The sequence below is a fragment of the Pteropus alecto genome, unplaced genomic scaffold (genome assembly GCF_000325575.1).
Source record: "Pteropus alecto unplaced genomic scaffold, ASM32557v1 scaffold190, whole genome shotgun sequence".
Lineage (NCBI taxonomy): Eukaryota > Metazoa > Chordata > Mammalia > Chiroptera > Pteropodidae > Pteropus > Pteropus alecto.
The window spans coordinates 726289-748731 of record NW_006430462.1 but is presented as its reverse complement, the minus strand read 5'-3'; the positions used below and the strand labels follow the sequence as shown (position 1 = coordinate 748731).

The window sequence follows — 22443 nt, the reverse complement described above, 5'->3', positions numbered from 1 at the left end:
CACTTGGAAGTGAAAGGTAATTGACAAAGGTTTAATGGTTGATGTTAATCAATCAGTAGATAACTAAGTAGGGAGATGGATGGGGCACTTTTTTTTGGTCTATTTTCTTTCCAGTTTGTATTTCTAACCTTTTCCCCTTGTGCCCTGCCCATCACCTGGTCATTTACAATCTCAGTACCCTAATTCCCAAACTATAACCCATGGAACACTAGTTTTGGGAGATTGTAATGGGTCTTCCACAAAAACAAAAGTCAATTCATTTGGAAAGTCCTAAATACTATATTTTCCCTCTTGAAAATTTGCAGGATGTATGAGCATATTAGAATTCTTTGAAATGTTTTAGACATTTTTGGGAGAGCTTTTAGCTCAACGCCAGTTTGGAAAAAGCTATTTTTTCTCAACTCGAATAATCATGGGCCTTCTTCTCAAGCCCTTTCTTTTCACTTACAGCTGCAAATCAGCGAGGACTGCAGTTGCGTTACAGTTGGTTGCAAAGTAAAAGTTACAAGGCTCTGATTTAGGATCAGTTTTTCCTCTCAGGTTTTATGGCAGCTCTTTCTGGGGCTCGGAAAGGCATCTCGAGGTCCAATATGTTAACTCTTCCCAACCAATGAAGGCCCCGGGAGTGTAACTTCTAATAAGTGATATTTCCTCCCTGTTATTTCCTCTCACACCTATAACATTTTATCTTCATGGCCTTGTAAAATAGGGCAGAAAATCACTAGCCTTGTTTTCAGTTTGTTGAAAAGGAGACACACAGAAGTAGTGGACACTGAGGTAGGAGATGCATCGGGTCTCATCTGGGTCCCTAATGTGATGGGCAGAATGGCCTAAGGAAGAAGTTCCACTCACTTGGCTGTGCCCCATGGCTACTGCCTTCTTCTCCAGGTCCAGGGTCTGCAGGAGCTCGTTCACAGCCTGGGGAGAAGAAAAAAGAGGTGAAGATAGATAGAAGGCAGTAGACTCCTAAAGTGGAAGGTCAGGCGGCCTGGATGGCTAGAGAGAAAGGACAGCCGGCTCCACATGTCTGTCAGCTTTGGCTAACACAGACCTCACCTCTGTTAGGTGATGAACATGTACTGAGGACCTACTGTGTGCCATCCACTCCTCTGGGACCTTCAAAGACACCATTTCATTTCATCCTCAAAGCAACCCTAGTTGGGTCATCATACTACCATGCCTGTTTATTATAGAGGAGAAAAACCAATGCGTATAAAACTAAATGAAGGATGTGTCTGCTATGGAAGACAGTATGGTGGTTCCTAAAAATATCAAACATAGAATTACCATATGATCCAGCAATTAAACTTCTGGATATATACCCCAAAGAAGTAAAAGCAGGGACTCGAAAAGATACTTATACACGCATGTTCACAGCAGTATTATTCACAATAGCCAAAAGGCAAAAGCAACACAAGTGTCCACTGAAAGATGGATAGATAAACCAAATGAGGTATATACACACAATAGACATTAATCAGCTTTAAAGTGGAATGAAATTCTGACACTTGCTACAATATGGATGAACCCTGAGGATACTATGCTAGGCGAACTCAGTCAGTCGCAAAAGGACAAATACTTGTATGTTTCCTTATATGAAGTTCTTAGAGTAGCCAAATTCATAGAGACAGAAAGTCAAGTGGTGGTTAGCAGGGGCTGGTGGGAAGGGGTTTGAGAGTCAGTGTTTAATAGGTACAGAGTTTCAGTTTTGCAGGATGAAAGTTCTGGAGATGGATGGTGGCGATGGTTGCACAACAATGTGCATGTACTTAATACTACTGAACTGCATTCTTAAAAATGATTAAAATGGTTAATTTTGTGTTATGGGTATTTCACCACACATACATACACACACACACACATACACACACACACACACACACACCTCTAAAGAAGGTATTTTTTTCAAGGTTATAAGGTTACACATGAAGAAAACTAGATTCAAATCGAGGTCTGGCCACATTGCAACATCTGTGTCTTGACTGCTTCATATGACCAGGATGGCTCCAAAGAATCCTAGGCGACTAGGAAATTCACCCACTGTGTCACTAAAGCCCCTGTGACAATTAACCCAACACAGTCCTTCTCTCATTCTACTCACCAGAGACTGCCTCACTCTCAAAAATATTTGCTAAATAAATGACATAGCCATTTGTGTGCCTGACCTAGCTTATAGATGGTGAGCCTATGTTTAATTCATCTCTTATTTCCTCCACTGCACCTGGTACTAGTCAATGCATACGGTAGGAGTTCAATAAATATAATAGCTAGCTGAATGAATACCCAAACAAAAGAGATCCAGTGGGGATAAGGGTGGGGGGAAAAAATAGACCCATTCAGGAGAAACAAATTCACTCAACAAGATTCCTGGATGCAGCATTGGCCAAACCAGACCACCAGCCATGTAATGGAATTTTCCTCTTTTTATAAAGTCCTGCAGGCTGAAACAAACTTGCCAGAGATGTGTCCCCTCAGATAAACACAGGTTGTGCCTGGTTTGTGACTCCCAGTTCCCCCTCCCACTCCACCCACATGCCACCCCTCATGGACCTTCAATCCACTGAAAATCCTAAAGTCAATTTTTAGAATAAACTGTCAGAAAAGCAATTGCAACACTCAAGAAGCAAAAGGTATTATGAGACTGGAGTAATTTAGCAGATGAGTTTCAATTCCATGGGTTATGAGCATCACAGAAAACTTCCTAATATCAAAAAAAAAAAGAAGCTATTGAAAATCTAGTCCAAGACTGTAATCTGGGAGGAATTCCCCTCCTCTCACTTCCTGGAAGCACATTCTATAACGCCCCTCCAAAAATTCAGTGGTTTCGCTTATTACATTTTGACCAAAAACGTTCCAAGGGAGCTATAGGCAGCAGAATGCATAAAGCCAATACATCCAAAACACAACATCTTTTCTCTCTGCACAAGAGGAAAATAAAATGAAAATGGGCTGAACATAGGATGAATGAAAAATAAATGAAACCTACAGCCAATGAAGCTTTTAAAAATCTACCTTGGAGTTAATACCCAGAGGAGATGTTTGGGGCGGGGGCGGATCAGAATCTGGAGTTAGAACCACCTTGGTTTTGGCTCTCATGAACTATGTGACCTTGGACAAGGATTTTACTCTGAGCTGTAGGCTCCTCTTCAGAAAAATGGAGGGGGGTGTCGCACGATTTCGGAAGGTCCTGTGGTTGTGCTCGCGAAGGATTTGACACAGTACCTGGCACATAGGAAGCACTCAGCAAACTTCATGAGGTAGTCTTGATGTCCTCGAGCCGGTCCGACCAGCTCTGTCATAGTTGAAACCTGGCAAAGGTGCTACAGACCGTGGACTAAGCTTCCATTTCTCAGGTACACCCAAACACTGCCAAAACACACACCCGACCCCCACAATATCCGAGGATCCTTCTCCACCTTCTTGTTTTCTTAGAGCCCTTGAGATGTCTGTGTAGTCAAGAATATTAGGACTGACAAAAATATTCTGTCCTGCTGACCTCATCTTACAGAGAAGAAAGTTTAGGTTCAATTGGTGGGATGAGTGGCTACAAGCATTGAATGATACTTCTGACCTTCATTTTCCTTACTTGCAAAATGGTGATAATATTCCCTGCCCTGCCTGCACAGGTGTTGGAATGAATAATTGAGAATCTGTGAACATGACTTTGTAAGTGACTTTGTACTTAATTACTATTATTATCATCATCATTAATATCACTCTTACATTGAACCATATGAAACTGTCACTTGTTTAGGTGAAACATCAGTGATTTCATTTGGTTGTACATTAATGTAATCATTGTCCAGCAGCCAGTTGACAGAATTCAGAGCAATAATCTTGGTTTATTATAAGAAATTTCTTCCTTGTCCTGCATCTCTGTGGAATCAGCTACTCCATCCTCATTGTCCAGATAACGGAGGCTTATCTCTCTCTCAGCATGGAGAGTGTTAAGTAAAATGTTGCCCATTTTGCTCCAAGGAAATAGTTTTCTACTGTTTCTGAAACTGAGCACTGCTCCAAGTGCCTTATACATAACTCATTTTATTTTCAAACCTCTGTAAAAGGTACTATCTTGTGCCCATTTTACAGAGAAAGAAAATGAGGTCCCGGGCAATAAAATTATTTGTCAAAGGTCATATGCTAAGAAGTGAGGGATGAGGGGCAACCCCAGGGAATCAGGTTCTCAAAGTTCTTCTCTGCCCTCTGACTCTGGGATCCAGTACAGCCCTACCATTCACTAGGCTGCGTGACCCTGAGCAAGCAGGTTAGTCCTCCTGTCTGATCCTCATATTCTAGAATATGTTGAAATCGTGCCTATCCTACAAGGATGTAGCAGGCACTTAATGAGGTCACAAAAGCAGCATGTAGGAGTGAGACTTCCAGAATGATAAAGCAAGGAAATTGATGAATTCTTTCACCCCAAAAAACAATGATAAAAATGGATATGGTTTTCAAAAACAAGTTTAATACTCTGGAAACTGGGCCAGGGAATACAATAAATTGAGAAGCATTTATTCAAGAAAAACCAATTTAACCTCAGGTAAGAACAGTGGGGGTTTGTGCCAACCTTGACTAGAGCTCTTCCATTCCCCACCAAGCTCTGTCACTGCAGTAAAACCCACCAGAGGGAGACAAACTGTGAAATTCACTTCTATAGAGTGAGGCACAGGAAAACGCCACACCCAGGATCATTATCGGAAACAGTATTGATCTTGGCAGCAAACAAATGAAGAAGGTCAATGGCACTGCTAGCCTAAGGTTGTTATCCTGAGTGGGGCAGGCAATAGACATTAACTAGCCAAAAACTTAACAAGGAGATGTAGGGAATGGAACAGCCGTAGTGCACCATTATAAGCGCCTACATATTCCTGGCAATTGGAAGGCTGTATCATGCTCAAGGCCACATGTATGCACAGGAGAGATGGAGATGGAGATGGAGATGGAGATGGAGATGGAGATGGAGATGGCCCTAGCTACCTACATATCCCTATTTAAACACAGGCAGAAAACATGTGAAATAGCCAAACAAAACGTGAAAACGAGGACACACTGTAAATGCCTAGACGTTGAATTCATTTCTCAATGCACACACAGCTCCATAAGAATTAGGTGAATGCTTCACAAATTTAAGGTATTTGACCACAACCTCTGCTGACTACCAAACTGACCCTGAAAACCCACAATTTATTTAAAAAAAAAAAAAAGAATAAAAAACTGAGCAGAGGTATCAGAAATCTCATACCATGGGGGAGACAGACTCCATAAATCTAGTCCAGATAAGTTAGTTACTAAATAGTTGGGAAAAGATTGGAACCTAGAGATCTTATCCCATATTATGTAAAATGTCCAGTTTTCAACAGAAAATTACAAGACATTCAAAGAAACTGGAAAGTGCAACCTATACTCAAGGAAACAAACAAACAAAAAAGCAGTCAATAGAAACCTTCTGTGGGCTTGGAAGCTGAATTTGACAAAGACTTCCAGGCAGCTATTATAATGCACACAGAGTGCTTACTATCATGCCTGGCACATGCTATTTCAGTAAATACTAGTAACTGGTGGAGGTTCTGAGGTTTAAGCCCTTCTTTAGCACTGTGGAGTGATAACACACCCTTCACCTTCACCAATCTAGGCACAGATTATGAGTCCTTGAATATACCTGGGAGAAACCCAAGTGAAACCTCCACTTACAGAGCCCCTTTGTCTCCTAGAATTTTACATAGAGCTTTCTCTCCAATGTTTAACAGGGATGTACCCCAAAAGCACATGGCTGACATCATATAAGAAGCTTTACATGCTAGACAGGCAATGAGAGACTCCAGGAATAATAAAGAGCCATGACTGAGAATTCCTTCCTCAACTCACTCCTCAATGAGTGGTGTGAAATGGAGAATCCGTGTCTGTGGAATTGGAAGTTCATCCAGTGAACTATCTGGCTTCCATGAGCATAGCAACTTCTCCATAAACACCATGGCCCAATGACCACCATGGCCAACAGCTGCCCTCTGTTGGGTGCCTACTATGCGCCAGGAGCTTCATTATGCCCAAGTACATGTTGTCTGTGGTCATACAGCTATCAAGTATCAAGGGGCATGGGTGAATGGAAAGAGAGGTGTGGACACCAGGATATGAACCAAAGTCTGTCTGACTCTAAACCACATGGTTTTAAGCACTAGACTTCTCATTTACACATTGATCAAGCCACTCCATAAAGATGGAGACTTTGTCTGTTATTTAATTCTATATGCTCAGGACTATAAATAGAATGCCTGGCACAAAGCAGAAACTATATGAACACACACACACACACACACACACACACACAATTGGTTGGTTAACACTGAATGGAAAATGCACATAATTATTAAAACAGTAGACTCAAACTGGAGGACAGTAAGGTGAGCAGGAAAAGTATGATGGATAAGTTCCAGAGGACTAAGGCTATGGGAACACATCATTCAGCACCCTGAGAACAGACAGGTCCCCTTTCCAGCCATGGGCTCATAGGGACCTCTTCCCACCCAAAAGGGACTCTGAGACAAATTCAGGAGAGGTTGGGAATGTCCAACCAGGGTCTGAGATGGAATAAGAGTGCTTGCCTTTGAGAAGATAAATTGACATCCCTTAATTGAGTTCTTCAGATCAAGTCCCCAGGGATAGATTTTGTTGGCTAAAATCAATCAGCCCTTTCGGGAGGAGGAAGACTCAAGGGTTTCTTCACATTGATCAGAGAGAATTGACAACTCCTGCCTCAGCAGCAGAAAGATTGAAGGGACCAGAATCTGGGGAATAGCCAAGGTCGGCTGAAAGAAGTCCTCCACTGACCTGCCTGAGAGTCTACCATTATGATAACTCTGTATAATCTTAACCAGATGAGATAACCTGGGAGAGAGGATCGGGACCCAAGATGATTACGGAAAAATATAAAGTCATGATGGAGACCTGAGCATATGAATATGTATCTAGAAGAGACAGGGGCGTCCTGAACAGCTGGAGGTCAGCATGAGGATACTGTTCTCTAAAGAAGACCATGGGATGGGCAGAATGGACTTCACTTCCTTCATAATTTTGTTTAAGCCAGTTCAAGTAATAAAGATCAGGTGTTCTATGTCACTATCTATTTGAAACTTTTCAGTGGACCATAACCAACCACCTGATAAAGCCCAGAGTCTCTAGTCCTGCTAACAATGACCCATGGTCCTGCCAACATCTTCAGCCCCTTTCCTTGACACTTGGCATCCTTTATGCTTCAGCTACACAAAACTAGCCATGCAACCCCACGGCTCCAGGTCTTTGCATGAACTGTACCCAATGTGTGCACTTCTTACCTGATTCTTCCAAATTATCCCACCAGCCTCAACTCAATTATCACCCTCTCTGAGGTGTCTTCCCTGAGTATCCAACCCTCACCCCTACTTCAAACATCAAAAGATTTAGGGGTTTTCCCTGGGAAATCCAAAAGCTACCCTTCTGTATGGAAATTGCTTGTTTTAGTCTTTCTCCCCACCTGTAAGATTATGTTCTGTTCATCCCTGTATCTCTGGCCCAGTAAAAGATAGGCACTTGGTTAAAGTTGGATGAAATTAATAATTATTATCTTAAATTAACACCATGGATGGCACATTCTGTAAGTAACTTCACTGAACACTGCCTGTCCTCAGAGACCTTCCATTCAAAAGTCCTGTGTGATCATGACAAGGTGCTCAATATCACTGATCATCAGGGAAATGCAAACTGAAACTACAATGAGATACCACTTCACATCCATTAGGATGGCTACTATAAAAAAAATAGCAGGAAATAACAAGTGTCACTGAGCTGTGGAGAAATTGGAATCCTTATGCACTGTTGGTAGGAATGTAAAATGGTGTAGCTACTATGGAAAACAGTTTGGCGGTTCCTCAAAAAATTAAATATAGAATTACCATATGATCCAGCAATTCCACTTCTGAGCATCTATCCAAGAGAATTAAAGCAGGGATTCCAGCAGATATATTTACACCCATGTTCATAGCAGCATTATTCACATTCGTCAAAAGGTGGAAGCAACCCAAGTATCCACTAGCAGATAAATGGGTAAACAAAATGCTGTAAATATACACAATGGAATGTTATTCAGTCTTAAAAAGGAAAAAAAATTCTGGCTCATGCTACAACATGGATGAACGCTGAGGACGTTATGCTAGGCGAAATTAGCCAGTCACAAAAGGATAAATACTGTATGGTTCCTTCTGTGAAGTACCTAGAGTAGCCAAATTCATAGACACAGAAAGTAGAATGGTGGTTGCCAGGGGCTGGGGGAAGCAGGTTGGGGAGTTAGTGTTTCATGGGTACAGAGTTTCAGTTGGAGAAGATGAAAACAACTCTGGAGATGGATGGTGGTGATAGCTGTACAACAATATGAATGCACTAAATGGCACTGATCTATAGGCTTAAAGATGCTTTAGGTGGTCAATTTTATGTTCTGTATTTTACCGCAATAAAAAGTAAATAGCCCTGTGTTCATGGCCTATTATGTTGCCTGGCAAAGGAATCTGAGAGCCTGAGTTCACATCCCGGGGCTACCACTACCTGGCTGGTGGCTTCAGTTGCCTCTGCTTTAAAGTGGGGTTAATTCCCAGAGTAGGAAGCCTTTATCTTTTGAGGGCTGGTTCAGGTCAAGGATCTGTAACCTTTTCACATCGTGCCTAATATATTGTGATGGGAGTTTGTGCGCATGTGATAAAAGGCAGATGCTATTTTTGTTTCAGGAACACAAAATATCCAGCAGGTACCCACCGAATGAGAGCACTTCACTGGCAGGAAAAAAAAAAAAAAAACAGTGTTTGAGCGCCACATGTTAGGCACACAGGGGACCTCTCCAAGGCTCATTTTACACCCTGACAATGAAGTCTCTCTGCTGCCGTCTAGTGTCTAATGACAATATTGACCTTTCCTAGCTGTCAAACTTGTCTTCTTAAATCCTGGGGTCTTAACTGCTTTACACACACAGGCTGACAGTTTGCCCACCGGAGCACATGTTCATGTATAATTCATAGCTTATCGCATTGCTTGGCAAATGAATATTTATCAGCTTTTTCATAAGAGGCAGGATGGTGTTTGCTACCAAAATTCTATGCTGCAGCAAATGAAATTTGTGAGCAAATAAAAAAAGAATAAGAAGTGAAAACTCCCCCACTAAGTCTATCCCACTTGTAATTTTCCATTTTCTGAGGCTTCCAGCATGTACATGGAGGTGGTTTTGGTTTGGCTACAACAAAGAACTGCTGAGTCGTCCAGAATAGAAACGTTTCCATATGCTACACCCACTGCCACCACAGAAAACTCCCCCATGCCTCATTTCTGTGCTGTTATCAACTGCAGAGGAGGCCAAGACCCTTTCAATGGCTTCATTCCAGATGCTCTGAACTGAAATCGAGTTGGGAGGAACCAACCCCAAATGAAGATTGGTACTCAGCGGTTGGTGGCATCAAGCCAGGTAGGGTTTTGTGGCTTTCAAGATGGGCTGCCACTCAGAGAAGGGATGGCCCTGAACCACACAAGCTCAGTCTGATGTCCCTTCCCCATGGTGAGTTAGGAGGGCCACACAGAAGGTACTGCCTTGTCTTCGGGAGGTGGCCTGTGCCCTGGTAACCCCAAATGAAGATTGGTACTCAGCGGTTGGTGGCATCAAGCCAGGTAGGGTTTTGTGGCTTTCAAGATGGGCTGCCACTCAGAGAAGGGATGGCCCTGAACCACACAAGCTCAGTCTGATGTCCCTTCCCCATGGTGAGTTAGGAGGGCCACATAGAAGATGCTGCCTTGTCTTCAGGAGGTGGCCTGTGCCCTATTGCAGAAGAGCCAAGAAAAGATCTAATAATTGTGACTCTGTTTACTCTTCCATCCTCGTGACTCGTTGATAGAGGATTCCAGGGCTGACGGTCTCTAGCACACACGGGCACACTCACCTGGAGATAAAGTCAACATGGTTGTGAGGGTAGGTTGTGTGGCTTGGTTGCCATCTCTCTGGCCTTGAAAGACAATGATGATGCTGGTGTCGATGTGGATGCTGGTGATGCTGACAATAGTAGTTCATAGGTACTAAGCCCTTAGTGTGTGCCAGTACCTGTGTCAAGCACATCAACTATACTATTACATGCAGTCCTCAAAACACCCCATTGAGGTAGGCATTGTTGTTTCCACTTTACAGATGAGAAAACTAAGGCAGAAAAACGAAGAAACTTGCTTATGTTCATATAGCCCCAGCTGGGAGTCAGTTGCAGGTCTGTCTGACTCTGGAGCCCAAGTTGTCTCAACTACCCTCCCTGGAATCAAGAAACTTGGTTTCAGGGACAAAACACATGAACGCCTGGCTGTGTAGCCTCAGGGGAGTCAATTCATCCCTATATGACTCTGTTTTCTCATTTGTGTAAGGGCCATATTAGCTCTTGTTTTGCAGGACTGCTGTGAGGATGCAATAGGATTTTGCAAATTCTAAAGAGCTCTGTAATCATTGATCGGCTAGTGGCTATTCTCAATAGAAACATTTATCGAGGGTTTACAGTAGAGTTGGAGAAAGGAGACACACATAGGGGCAGAAATACGAAGTTAGGTATGTGTATTCATTCATTCATTCATTCATTCAACAGAAAATTGATTGAGCACTTGCTATGAGCCAGAAAACACACAGGGGATCTACATAATTTCCCATAAGGCTAAGTGCTACACAAACATTTAAACAAGATGATGTGATGGGGAGTAAGTAACATTTGAGGCAGGATCTGAATAACAAGAGACACTGACCATGCAAAGATTAGGGAGAAGAGTGCTCCAGGCAGAGGGAACAGGTAACCCTGAGGGGGATGGTTCATTGTAACTCTGTAAGATGGGGGCTCTAGCATGAAATGCTTCCCAAACATTTTGGACTACGAAGCCCTCTTTTCATGGAATATCTCAGGGTGCTGGTGCTGAGTGGAACACCCTCTGGAAATGATGGCTTTTCATTCTGCTAGGAGCCCTCCAAGCCGGTTCATGTTCTTCTCATCACTCTAATTCTTTTCCTATACTTCGTCATGCAGGGTTTTAGAGGGCCATTCTGGTGTCGGTAGTGTCTAAGTGACATGGCACAGAGTGCAGTCTAGAGCAGGGGACTGGGCCAAACCTCACAGCACCCTCGTCTTTGCCCCCAAGGCCTGCCACCCAGTCCTACATACCTTCCTCTCGTCTACTCCCTCGGTGACCAACATGAACTTCTTCATGAGCAGAGGGTCCAGTACCTGGAATCGTCGGCGGAACTGAGTGAACCCCATGTGGTCAGCATAGCCTGGCGGGGGAGTGGGCAGGAGAAGAACAGGAATCCAGGTCAGAAGACCATTCCTGGGCCCGACTCCCAGCCCTGCTACTAAATTGCTGTGTGGACTCACTTCTCAGGGCCTCGGCTTCTCCATTTGCTAACTTAAGAGACTGGATTCAATCAGCGTTTTGCAAATGTGTTCCACCAAAACCCAAACCCTATACATGGCTCCATTGCAAGTTTGAAAACCCTATAAAATGTTCTCTCCTGCCTCTTTGAAGGTCACAATGTGTGTCAGCATTGATGTCAAAGTCTCTGAGAACCTCTGCAGGGAAGATGCCTGGTTAACTTTGTTTAACCCAGAGTTTTTTTCCCAAACCTGTTTGACCATAAAAAAGAGCTTGTTTTGTTCTAATACCTATTACCATCCACAGACTGCAAATGGAAATACTGCGTTGGATAGTATCTATGGGTTCTTTTAAATCTAATATGTAGGATGGACACGGCTATACCCTTTTGTGTGGAAACTGAGAAGAGGCATCTGGAAAACTACTGAGAGAAGGTGACATTACAACCAGCCTTTGAAGGAGTCGTGAGAGTTTGCCAGAGGATTTGATGTGGAAGGGACATCTAGGCAGAGGGAGCTAGAGAGGGGAAATCTAAGGTTTGTTGCGCAGACATAGCAACAGCTAGCATTTACCAGGCACTTACGTGTGCAAGACACTAAGATAACAACTTCCTGGTGTTATAGACTCTCTGGGGGCCTAGATTATTATACTCATTTATAGATGTGGAAAATGAGGGAGTTCAAGTTACTTAGACCAAAGTCCCACCAATGGAAACTCTCCCAGCTGGGATTCAAACCCAATAACAACAACTAATCAAGTGGAGAGTAGACGACAATGGGTCAAAGATGAACAGGACTGGGTCCCAAAAGAACTTGAACTCAAATTCCAGGCCGTGAGGTTTGGACTTCGTCCCGATACAAGGGGCATGAAGAGCCTCAGTTGCCTCAAAACAACAAAACAAAACAAAACAAAACAAAACAAAAAACAAAACCCTCAAGTGGCCGGATGGGAGAAGGACTGATGGAATCTCACTCCACTTTTGAGACTGTGCTTCACAGTAAGCCAAACGCATAAACCATGAGGAAGAGTGACAGTGTATGGAGGTGGCGAATCCAGGGAGGCTTCCTGGAGGAACAAGAGGGCCTCTGGTCAGGTTCGAAGCATGATGGCCACACAGAGACAAAAGGCTGGGAGGTTACAAGCCTGCCCTTTTGGGTCAGACTTGGCTGGGTTCACATTCCATTTCTGCCCTTATAGCCCTCTGACCACTGACAAATGACTCCATCTCTTTGAGATTCAAGTTCTTCACTTGTCAGATGAGAATAACAAGCTCTATTGTCACAGGGTCACTATAAGGATTAAATCTGATGACGATTATAGTAAAAGAAGCTAACGTGTATCTAGTGCTTTCCCACATCCAGGCACTCTTCTAAATGTTATTACCTTTTTTTGTTATCAACCCCTCAACAGCTCTCTGAGATCTGAGCTATTATAGGAGCAGAAAGGGAGGCACAATCTGGTGACTAGCTATTGTCAGCCACAGTCACGCCCAGGCCAACTTGCTCCAGAGTCTGAGCTGTGCCCATCAGGATGTATTACACATAATGTTTAATAAGCATGTACTATACACCAGCCAGTGGGCTAAGGGCTTTTGAGAATGATATCAGTATGTGTAATGACACAGTTCCTAGCACATCATAGGTACTCAATAGCACAGATATGTATGTGTGTGATATGTATATATATCCTATATTTGCATGAATTCAAAACCCTAAATATTTTATACATGTGTATGTATCTATGTATGCATGTAAATATTTCTCATATGGTGTGAGAAAGAAGCAACATAGAGCAGGAAAAAAATGAGGAAATGAACCAGGTCTAGGAGACAGAAATTAGAAAGTTGTACCACAAGACATCAACCCTTCACTTAGTTGGAAAACTCATCCTGATGGAGTTGGGCCCTGCTGAGAATGAGGAGGACAGACACCGCAGTGAGGACATGAGGCCCGAGGAAGGGGACGCGCTGACCCAGGCATGCACACGGGAGCTCTAACGAGCAGTCCAGGGCGCCTGCAAAGGCCCAGCGCTTCCTGCCAGCCAGCCGGGCAGAATCGATCAGCCTCCGGCTGTGACCATCTCACTCGTGCTCTTCCCCTGTGACATTATCTGTCTCCCTCCGCCTGTGGCTGTGCTGGCAGGAGAGAAAATCAATGAGATGCTCCGAGGAGTGAGGGTCTCATCTTTGCTTCCAGCTGCTCTCAACTTCTCCGTCAAGTACCTTGTGCCCGGGGTTTCATTATTAACACAGTGGGAGAAGATGGGGGCAGCGACCACAAGCTGGGGCGTCAGTGACCGAGGAGACATTAAATAAATAGGTGTCCACCTGGGCTCCCCACCAGCCCTAGCACCCCATCTTCTGCAGAGAGAATGCCTGCTCCTGAGGCATTTTTAACTGTCAGGGAGGGGAATCCATGGGCTCCAAGAGGCAGAAAAGAGTGAGAGGGATTCAGATCAAATTCATCTCATAAGACGAGCTAATGGTGGGAACTTCTAAAATACAGGCCTAAAGACTTCACTCTTCTCATTAAAACCCTTTTGTCTCCCTACCACCCCATCACCTCCTCGGCTGAACCTGGAGAAAACCAAACTCCCGAAAACCAAATTGACAGCCTTCCCTAGCGAATCCACCAGCCGCATCTCCCACAAGTCTCCATTCATTTTGAACGCCATTCTCTGAAAACTCAGGATCTTCCATGCCTCCCTGCCTTTGCATATGCTGAATCCTCTGCCTAGCACCCCTCTCTCCAGCTCCAGCCTCCAGAGATGTGCGGCTTGTTTTGTTTCAAGACCGAGCTAAGATGCTAGCTCCCTTAGGTTTCCCCAGTCTCCCCAGTGAGAGCACAGAGCTTCCTCCTCCGGGCATCCAGGTACCTCCTGCATCTCCCATGTGACACATGCCCTCATCATATCGCATTATCATCACCTGTTTCCACACTGATCTCCCAAGCAAGGCTGAGGATCTTGAAAACCAAAATATTACTCATGTGGGATTCCACTCTCTATCCCAAGGTAGAAGCCCCTTAGATATTTGTTGTTAAAATGAAGATGATTAAGACACAGCCTTAGCCTCCTAGAAACACACAACTAATTCAGAGAATAAGCTGGGCCTTGGACCCAAAGCCACCAAGGTCCAAATCCAGGCTCCGCCATGTCCTAACTGTATGATCTTGAGCAAGTCCTTTCACCTTCCTCAGCTTCCTCACCTGTAAAATGGGGGTGATCACAGCTTCCCCCTCACAGGGCTGCTGGGAAGAGCCAACGGGATGCTGCATGGAGAGCTCCTGGCACATAGCTGGTGTCCTAAAACCTTGGGTGCCACTATTTTGAGTCCAGCAAGTCCCAGGAGTCAGAGACAAGGTGCTCGCTTCCCAGCAGCCTCTTACCTGTCCTGTGCAGACGCAGTGCCTCCAGGATGTAGGACCCTGCAAGCTGGACCCTCAGTGCCGGGATGTCCAAGGGCAGGGGCCTGCCTGCCCCAGGCTTGTCCCCACCAGGCTGCAGTAGAGTCGGAGCGCCCTGTCCGCCCCTGCTCTCCACCGCTAGGCTCGGCACCAGGCAGTGGATGAAGTGTAACTGAGACCGTCTGACCACGCTGGTCAAGGCATCCTAGGATTGAGAGGAAAGGGGGTCACAGCCAGCTGTCTCAAGGTGAGACAGAGAGGGGTCTGGACATTTCCCAAACATGCATTCAGACTGGCCTGTGTACCTTCGGAAGTCCCTATGTCTTACACCAAGGACCTCCTATCTCTGGCCTGGTTTGTACTCATGAGAAATAAGGGACTTTCATAACAACCCTTGTTATAACAGATAGGGAAACTGAGGCATGGAGAAGGCAAATGAGTGGCCCAATCTCACACAGACCACCAGAAAAGGTGAACTACAACCCAGGACCTAGTCTGTGGGCTTTTTCAGTATAATACGCTATGAACTTTTTTCAAAACTTATCTTTCCCATGTCCCATCCTTTGGGCTCAGCCTGACCACTGACCAATCAAAGTTTCTCATGTGTTATTGGATGAACATGTCCAGGTCACATAGTTACTTCCAGTGTTGCAGCCTGCTGCCTTCCCCCATGGAGAGGCTGGCGGTGAGGAAGACGGACAGGCCTGGTTTGGCTGTGACATCTATCACTTTGGTCGAGAGGACAACTGTGGTTCCTGCAACTTCCTGAAGCTGCTCAAGTCAATACAAAGTAGTCAACGTGTTGGCCTCTGGCTTGGACCAATCACTTTCCAGCAGTGTGACCGTGTCCAGGTTTCTTTGCTATTCTGAGTCTCGGTTTCCTCCTCTGTGCAGTGTGGGGTGATGCCTGTGCCTCCAGGCCTACTGGGGAGGGTAGATGGTGGAAGGGGGGAGGGCTATGTAGCAGTGAAGGCCACGACTCCATGCGGACAGGCAACCCACTCACCATCTGTAGCTTGATCTGGGAGCATGGGGCTTTCCTCTTCGACGCGGCAAAGCCACTGGCAAAGGCCCTCCTGACAGCACAGTTCCTCTGCAGGGCCTGCTGGGAGGTGCCCTCCAGCCCCGCCACAGCCCGGCACACGGGGGGCAGCTTGGCCCGGGCCTGGAACAGGCTCCGCAGCTCCTCCCTAGCAGGTAGGAACGGGGGAGAGATAGGGGCTTTAGGGGGCTCGTGGGAAATAGATCCACATTGCTTCCTACTGATCTGTTTCCTGAATCATCCCCTTGAAGCATACACTCAAACTGCTACCCCTTCATTCCCAGTCCTTTCTTGCCATAAGAGCCTTTGCTTCATGACAAATGCCATCTCACCCCTCCATGCCTCTCTCCCCACCTGCTCTTACTTAGAGCATCTCTCCTTCTATTAAATATTCTTGTCATTTACATACCCATAGGAATTCTATTAAGCCTGAACTTTCTTAGAGGGAGAAATTATCTCCATTATCCCTAGAATGGGTTCACTACATAATAGGTGCCTACTCTATGTTTCATGCAAGAATGAATGACTTACAGGCTGAACATGCAGTTTCTGGACCTGTCAATGAAATGCCTAGCCTGATGTTGAGTGGGTAGGTAGTGCCTTTCCCCGGCGTTTGTGTAATGCACAGGTTCTGAGGATAGTGGGCAAGGGCCAGGGCCCCTTAAGTGTCTGTTCTGATAAGACTCAGCTGACCTGCCTGCTTTCTTGGGCAAAAGAGGATTCAGAAGGCTAGGCAAACTTTGCTGTGCCCTATGTTGGGGCTGGGAACTAGAGAAGGCCTTGTGCCTCCAGGGTCCCACCTGCCTCACCACCTGCATACAGACATCTTCCATCACTCCCTGCAAGTCCAGTTCACACCTCCAGCCCCAGCCCTCAAGATGCCTTATCTACCTCCCTCTGTGCCTAACCCAACTCTCCAAATTATTAAGGAAATGAGTCTCAAATGACCCAAAAGTGTTTCAAGTGGTTAAATGCGTGGCCCAGCACAAAGATGAACAAAGGCTTGAATACATTTGCATTGAAATAAAAATCTTGGGGGGGTGCTGGGAGTGCCCCCTACGGGCAGGAGCCCTGAGAGGAAAGGGCAGGGGAATGTGGGCACCAACTCCTGGTACAGGGAAAGGAGATCGTGACCACAGTTCTGACCCCTATACATGAAGTGTCCCATCAGTGGGACTGGGAGACCTGACCTCAGGTCTTCAATTTACTGTGTGACATTGGATGACTTGCATGTCCTGTTTGAGCCTCAACTCCTGATAGACAAAGCAAAAGGGTTTGACCAAGACTTGAGAATGCCTAAGATCCTCCTGGAGTCTTGGTAGCAAAGCAAGTCTCCACGGCCCTCCTCCAGAGAGACAGGGCAGGGCCCAGGAATCAGAATGCTAACCAAGCAATCTGGTAAATCCGGTGCACTTGGTTGCAGAACAACGCACTAAGAAAAAGCACTGTTTGCTCTCAGAAAATCACCAATGTTTGACTCGCAAACATACGAGACACTCTAGTGGGATTTTCTCCCAAACCTGCCACGCTCTTTCGCCCCTGCAAGCCGCGACTTTGCACACGCTATTTGTTCTTCCCAGAATGTCCCTTGCTCACCGGGCCATTTGGTCAACAAAGGTTCACCTTCTCCTTTCCTAACTCTATACCCCTCACCCAGCTTGAGCCACAGGATCCTAGAGAAGAAAGGAAATTCACAAGGCCCCAAGACGTGTGTTGAGGGCCCACTATGAACAAGGCTCCTTCAACAGGCCATCTTCCCTCAGACACGTTCGGCATGACATCGTCACTGTCGCCTCCCAGATTATGAAACCAAGGCCCAGGTCATGCAGCTTGAAAAGAGGCGAAATCAGAATTTAAACATTTGCCTGACTCCAAAGCTTTGCAGTATCCACCAGATCTTATAGCCTCGTCCAACAAACCCTTATTTTATGATGAAAGAAGCAAAAATAAAAGAACAGGGAGGGAAACTGCCCACAGTCACCCAGGTGACAAGCGGCAGGCTCAGACTTGACCCAGGTCCCCTGGCTTTCCTCTTGCAGTCCTCTGTGTGCTCGTTAAACTTCCTTTTGCCTCATCCCCTGACTTGATCTCTTTTCCAAAACTGTATGGCCATAAGCCCTGCTGCATATAGGTTTCCAAGCAACTCTGACCATATGTCCTGAGAGCTTCTCCAAGGATCACTTAGCCAAGTTGTATCTGGGCTCTGCCACTATTTTGCTGTGTGATCAAAAGCAAGCCACTTTACCTCCTAGGCCTCGGTTTTATCATCTGTAAAATGGGGCTAAGGATACCATGTTACTGGAAAGATTCATAAGATACTTATAAAGCAGTTACATGATGCCAGGCACATAGTGAGTGATCACTAAATATTCCTTCCCCACACTCATGCCCCTAGCACCTCCCCAGTGGTCTCAGCTTCTCTTCTTGTCTCCAAGCTCTGCCCCTGCAGGATTCCAGCATTGAACTTGGAAGGATCACCATGCATATTTGTGTGTGTGCACGCACAGACGCGTGCGCGCGCGCAAACACACACACACACACACACTTCCCAGTAACTCTTTGAACCAAAGGCAGCTATTGTTGCCAGCTCTCTGCCAGCACTTCTGAAAAGAGCAGTCAGGGAATGCTGTGAGCTTTTTTTTTTAATGCTACAAAACATCATCACTTCGGTTTTATGATCCCCTCGTTCTAGGATGCCCATAAAAGTTGTTCCAGTCACATCATCTCTCAGATACTTAATAAAAGCCGAAGAAAGGCAAAAAGCCAAAATAACAAGTCACAGCTTTTGAGCTTTCGTTCCACCTTTCCAGAAGACAGCTCTTCTCCTCGGCTGAACTCACGCTGGCCCCAGGGAGACATTGCACTGCTTCAGTTTGAGTTACAGTTCTTTGTGTCATTAGGAACAGGTTCCTAAACCGGCCCTCACTCACTGTGTTATTGCGACCGCATGGTCTCAGTGGGGGAAGGAACCTCGGTGCCCTGAATGTCCCCAGGCTGTCCCCAGCCCCGGCCAGACCCACCTTTTTGACTGCTGCAGGATCTGGGGGGCGTCCCGGGCTGAAAGGTTGGGCTTGGCCTTGTGGAGCCAGCCTGTGAGGTCATAGCGCACAGGGTCCTGTCCCCTCTGGTGGGAAATCTCGCACTGGAGGGGCTGCTCACACTGTCGAAGGGCAGAGGCCCCTGAAAGCAGACACAGCACATGAGTTGGGGGCCTAGCGGGGACACTCTGCAATCGCTTGGCCTCACCAAGAACACACTTTTTCCATTTTAATATTTCCGGGTAGCTAAAGCTGACAGTTCTGGGGACCCACACTTCTCCTGCTTTGTGCATTCGCATGCATTATTTCCAACGTGGATTCTATTTCTCCGTGCTTTCTTTATTCCAAGATATCTGTTTTCCCCAAACATCATTAGTGTATACAGTCTTCATGATTTTTTTTTTTTTAACCATACTCATGTATCATCTGAGCTGTTACTAATGTTTTTCTTAACTCGACTCACATGTTTACAAGTAAATCCATTTATAAAGAAACATTATATTGTAGGTTCGGTGTGCAAGCTGTATTTATTTTCTAATATTCATGGAAATAGGTACATAATTATTAAACATTTTGAAAAAATTTATTTGCGTGACACCTAAAATCGTCTTAAATACCATCAACCAAATAAATGCACAGCCTACTCTTGGGAGATGCTGGCAGACACTTGGTTGTAAAGGACTGAGTGAGAGAAACAAACAGGTTTGGAGTTAGAGAAGACCTGAGTGCAAATCCTGACTCTACTGATTACTATGTGACATGGGCCAAGACACTTAAATCTCTTAGCTTCAGTCTTATCTTCCGTAAAATATAGATTAAATAATACATACCGCCCAGGGTGGCATAAGGCTCAAAGGGGATAATGTATATAAAATATTTTAGTGGCATGCCTGGCACATAGTAGTCACTCAGTGAGCAGTAGTGGGTGTCACTGATGTTTCCTGCATGGAAACTTCTGCTGATGCTCTGGAGTTACTACGGGTTTGTCTCCACACGCCCAGTGGTCAGCTTCATGCCTGGCACAAGAATAGAGTCTGGAAGTGCTTGTGGAATGAATGAATACATGAATGAATGAACTACTGGTCATGAATCATATCACTCTAATCGCAGCGACACCCTCAGGTTGAGTAATGGCTCCAGGACAATTATTATCAAGAATGGTAGCCTAGTTTTGGTGTTTGTATCTACTCTGAATGATCTTTCCACATTTTCCAGTCTTGCTATTGTCAACATACCAACATATCTTGCCATTGTCAACATACCAACGTGTAGGTACTAGGGTCTTTGAGTCCCTCCTCCAAATCCTGACTAGCTACCTCTACACTGCAGTGTTCTTGGAATTCTGTACAAAATAAATGCAGTCTGAGAGTCTATAGGCAGCTGATGAGTAAGGGGCATGGATTCTGCCATCTGTTTGGATGGCCGGAGGTCCTTTGAGCTCACTTCCTGGTCTCCTCTGCATTCTGGATAATTGAAGTCACCAGCAAGGAACACTTTCAGTTAAGCAAAGTATTATTGCATTGAGAGCCTCTAGTGAGCCTTTCAGAACCTTTCAGTCTCCCTCAAGGAGTCGCCCTCCAATGGGAGAGAAAAGCAAGATGATAGAGTGCATGCCCAGCTCTGGCCCACACGTCCACACTGCCCGGACAATGCTGTAGGTATTGGCACGGATCCTTCCCTGCAATGGACTGAAAGCAACTTGAGGGCAGGGCCCATGTTCATTCATTGTTATGTCCAGCAGCCAGCACAGAGCTGGGCTCTGAATGAGGGAGGACCCCAGCAGCATCTGGGGAGTGGGAGGGGACCAAGGCAAGAGAGAGAAAAGGATGTTCACATTTGCTAAGCCCCAGGCAGTCTCTACTAAGCATGCTACCACACGTGATGTCATTCAATCTCCACTCTGGTCCGTGATGTGTGCGTCACTGGGCTGGTTTCCAGAAGGTGACACTGAAGTTCAGGGAGTTGAGACGGCTTGACTAAAGTTGCACAGCAGTTGGCGTAGAGTCAAGGTGAGGACATGGGTTTGCCAACCACAAAGCCCGTCTCTGTCCCGGGACGTGGCCCAATCGATGGAGGTACCATGTCTCCCAAGAACCATCTAGAAAACAGCTTCCAGGACACAGACCTGCTCATTCTCCTCCCTCTCCTCTTTCTCCCAGTGGTTTCTGTCATAGTTTCGTTCATCCAAGTATATCACTTTCAGGAACCCCTAGAAATGCCTATAAAATGTGGCATCAGTGATATCACCTCTCCCAGGAGCCTAACCCCCCCAGACTGGGGTAAGAGCTTCTCCTGGACCCTCTGCCCTGGGCATCCGCCCCCTTTGGCTGTGATGTGAATGCCTGCTGCCTGACTGTCCACTGTGCGCAGGCTCTGGGAGGGCTGCCCCCAGCCCCATCCTGGGCCCGCTGCCCAGCAAATGTACCTTGGGTGAGAGGTAATGGTTAGTGAGCACTGGGTTAGCCAGAAAGCCCCACATATTCTGCTTGATTGAATGTTCTCATTAACTCAGAACTAATCAGAAAGTCCCAGAGGCAAAAGATCTTTCTTTTATTTTTTTAACTAAAATGTCTGAGTTAATGTGTCTGCTTCAGTGGGTCCAAGACAAAGGATATAACAGTCTCTCCTCTGGGAACTTGAGAACCTCACAGCATCCTGCTGAGGTGTCTGGGATTGGCAGCATCGGGCCTCACAGGGAAAGGAGACGGGGCCACAAATCTAGCCAAATCCCCTCCGGTCCCAGCCACTTCCTACAAGACACTTTCTGCTTCTGACCCTACTTTCTTTCTGTCTCTTTTGCCCAAAAGTTAAAATCCAGAAAACGTTCCATTTGAGAAATCCATTTCATCTGATTCTGATCATTGGGTTTTCACATATTCATCCATTCTGTATCCAAATTCATCTCACTCCTCACTGTGTCAGCGCTACTCTAGGTGCTGCAGATACAGACGGGACCAGGCTGGCCCCTGCCATCGCAGAGCTGGCATTCCCATGAGGACAAAGGCCTGAGGTCCCATGGTGATGGCTGTCATGGAGCAGAGGAAAGCAGGGGAAGGGAGACAGGGGTATGAATGAGGAGGGGTTATTATTTTACACAAGGTGGTCGGGCAGGCCCCTGAGACACGCAGGAGGTAAGGGAGAGAGTCATGCTGAAGTGTGTCAGAAGAGCATTCCAGGCAAAAGGAACTGCCAATTGCGGGACCCTGAGGTGAGGATGTGCTTGGTGTGTTGAAGGAGCAGCTGAGAGAGCCGCGTGGTTGGAACAGAATGAACAAGGATGGGGAAGGAGAAATGGCAGATTCCGCAAAGGCTTTGCTATGGTCCAGGTACTGGGGGGACAGCAGAGAAGAGACGGATGTGCATGCTGCACCTTCGGGGGCTCACAGGGTAGTCGGGGGACAATGAGAAGCAAGTAAATAGATAACCAAACATTCCAGAAACTGGAACCGGGCCCTGAAGGAAATAACCAGGGAGATATGATGGGACAGCTTGGTTGCAAAGGGAGCAGTTTCAGACAGGGGTCAGGACGGGCTCTGAGGAGGAGCCCTCTGAGCAGAGG

The 22443-nt window shown here is 45.9% G+C and overlaps 1 protein-coding gene across 1 annotated transcript in view; it reads right to left on the bottom strand.

Annotated features, from left to right (window-relative positions):
• Positions 1-22443, bottom strand: part of MYO18B (myosin XVIIIB) — a 228518-nt gene that overhangs the window by 142006 nt on the left and 64069 nt on the right. Inside the window, exons 17-21 of the mRNA XM_006904961.1 lie at positions 18867-19026; positions 15811-15994; positions 14787-15009; positions 11193-11302; positions 853-918 (exon numbers count right to left, since the gene is read on the bottom strand). Of these exons, the coding sequence (XP_006905023.1) occupies positions 853-918; positions 11193-11302; positions 14787-15009; positions 15811-15994; positions 18867-19026 (743 nt within the window). The remainder of the gene's footprint in view (positions 1-852; positions 919-11192; positions 11303-14786; positions 15010-15810; positions 15995-18866; positions 19027-22443) is intronic.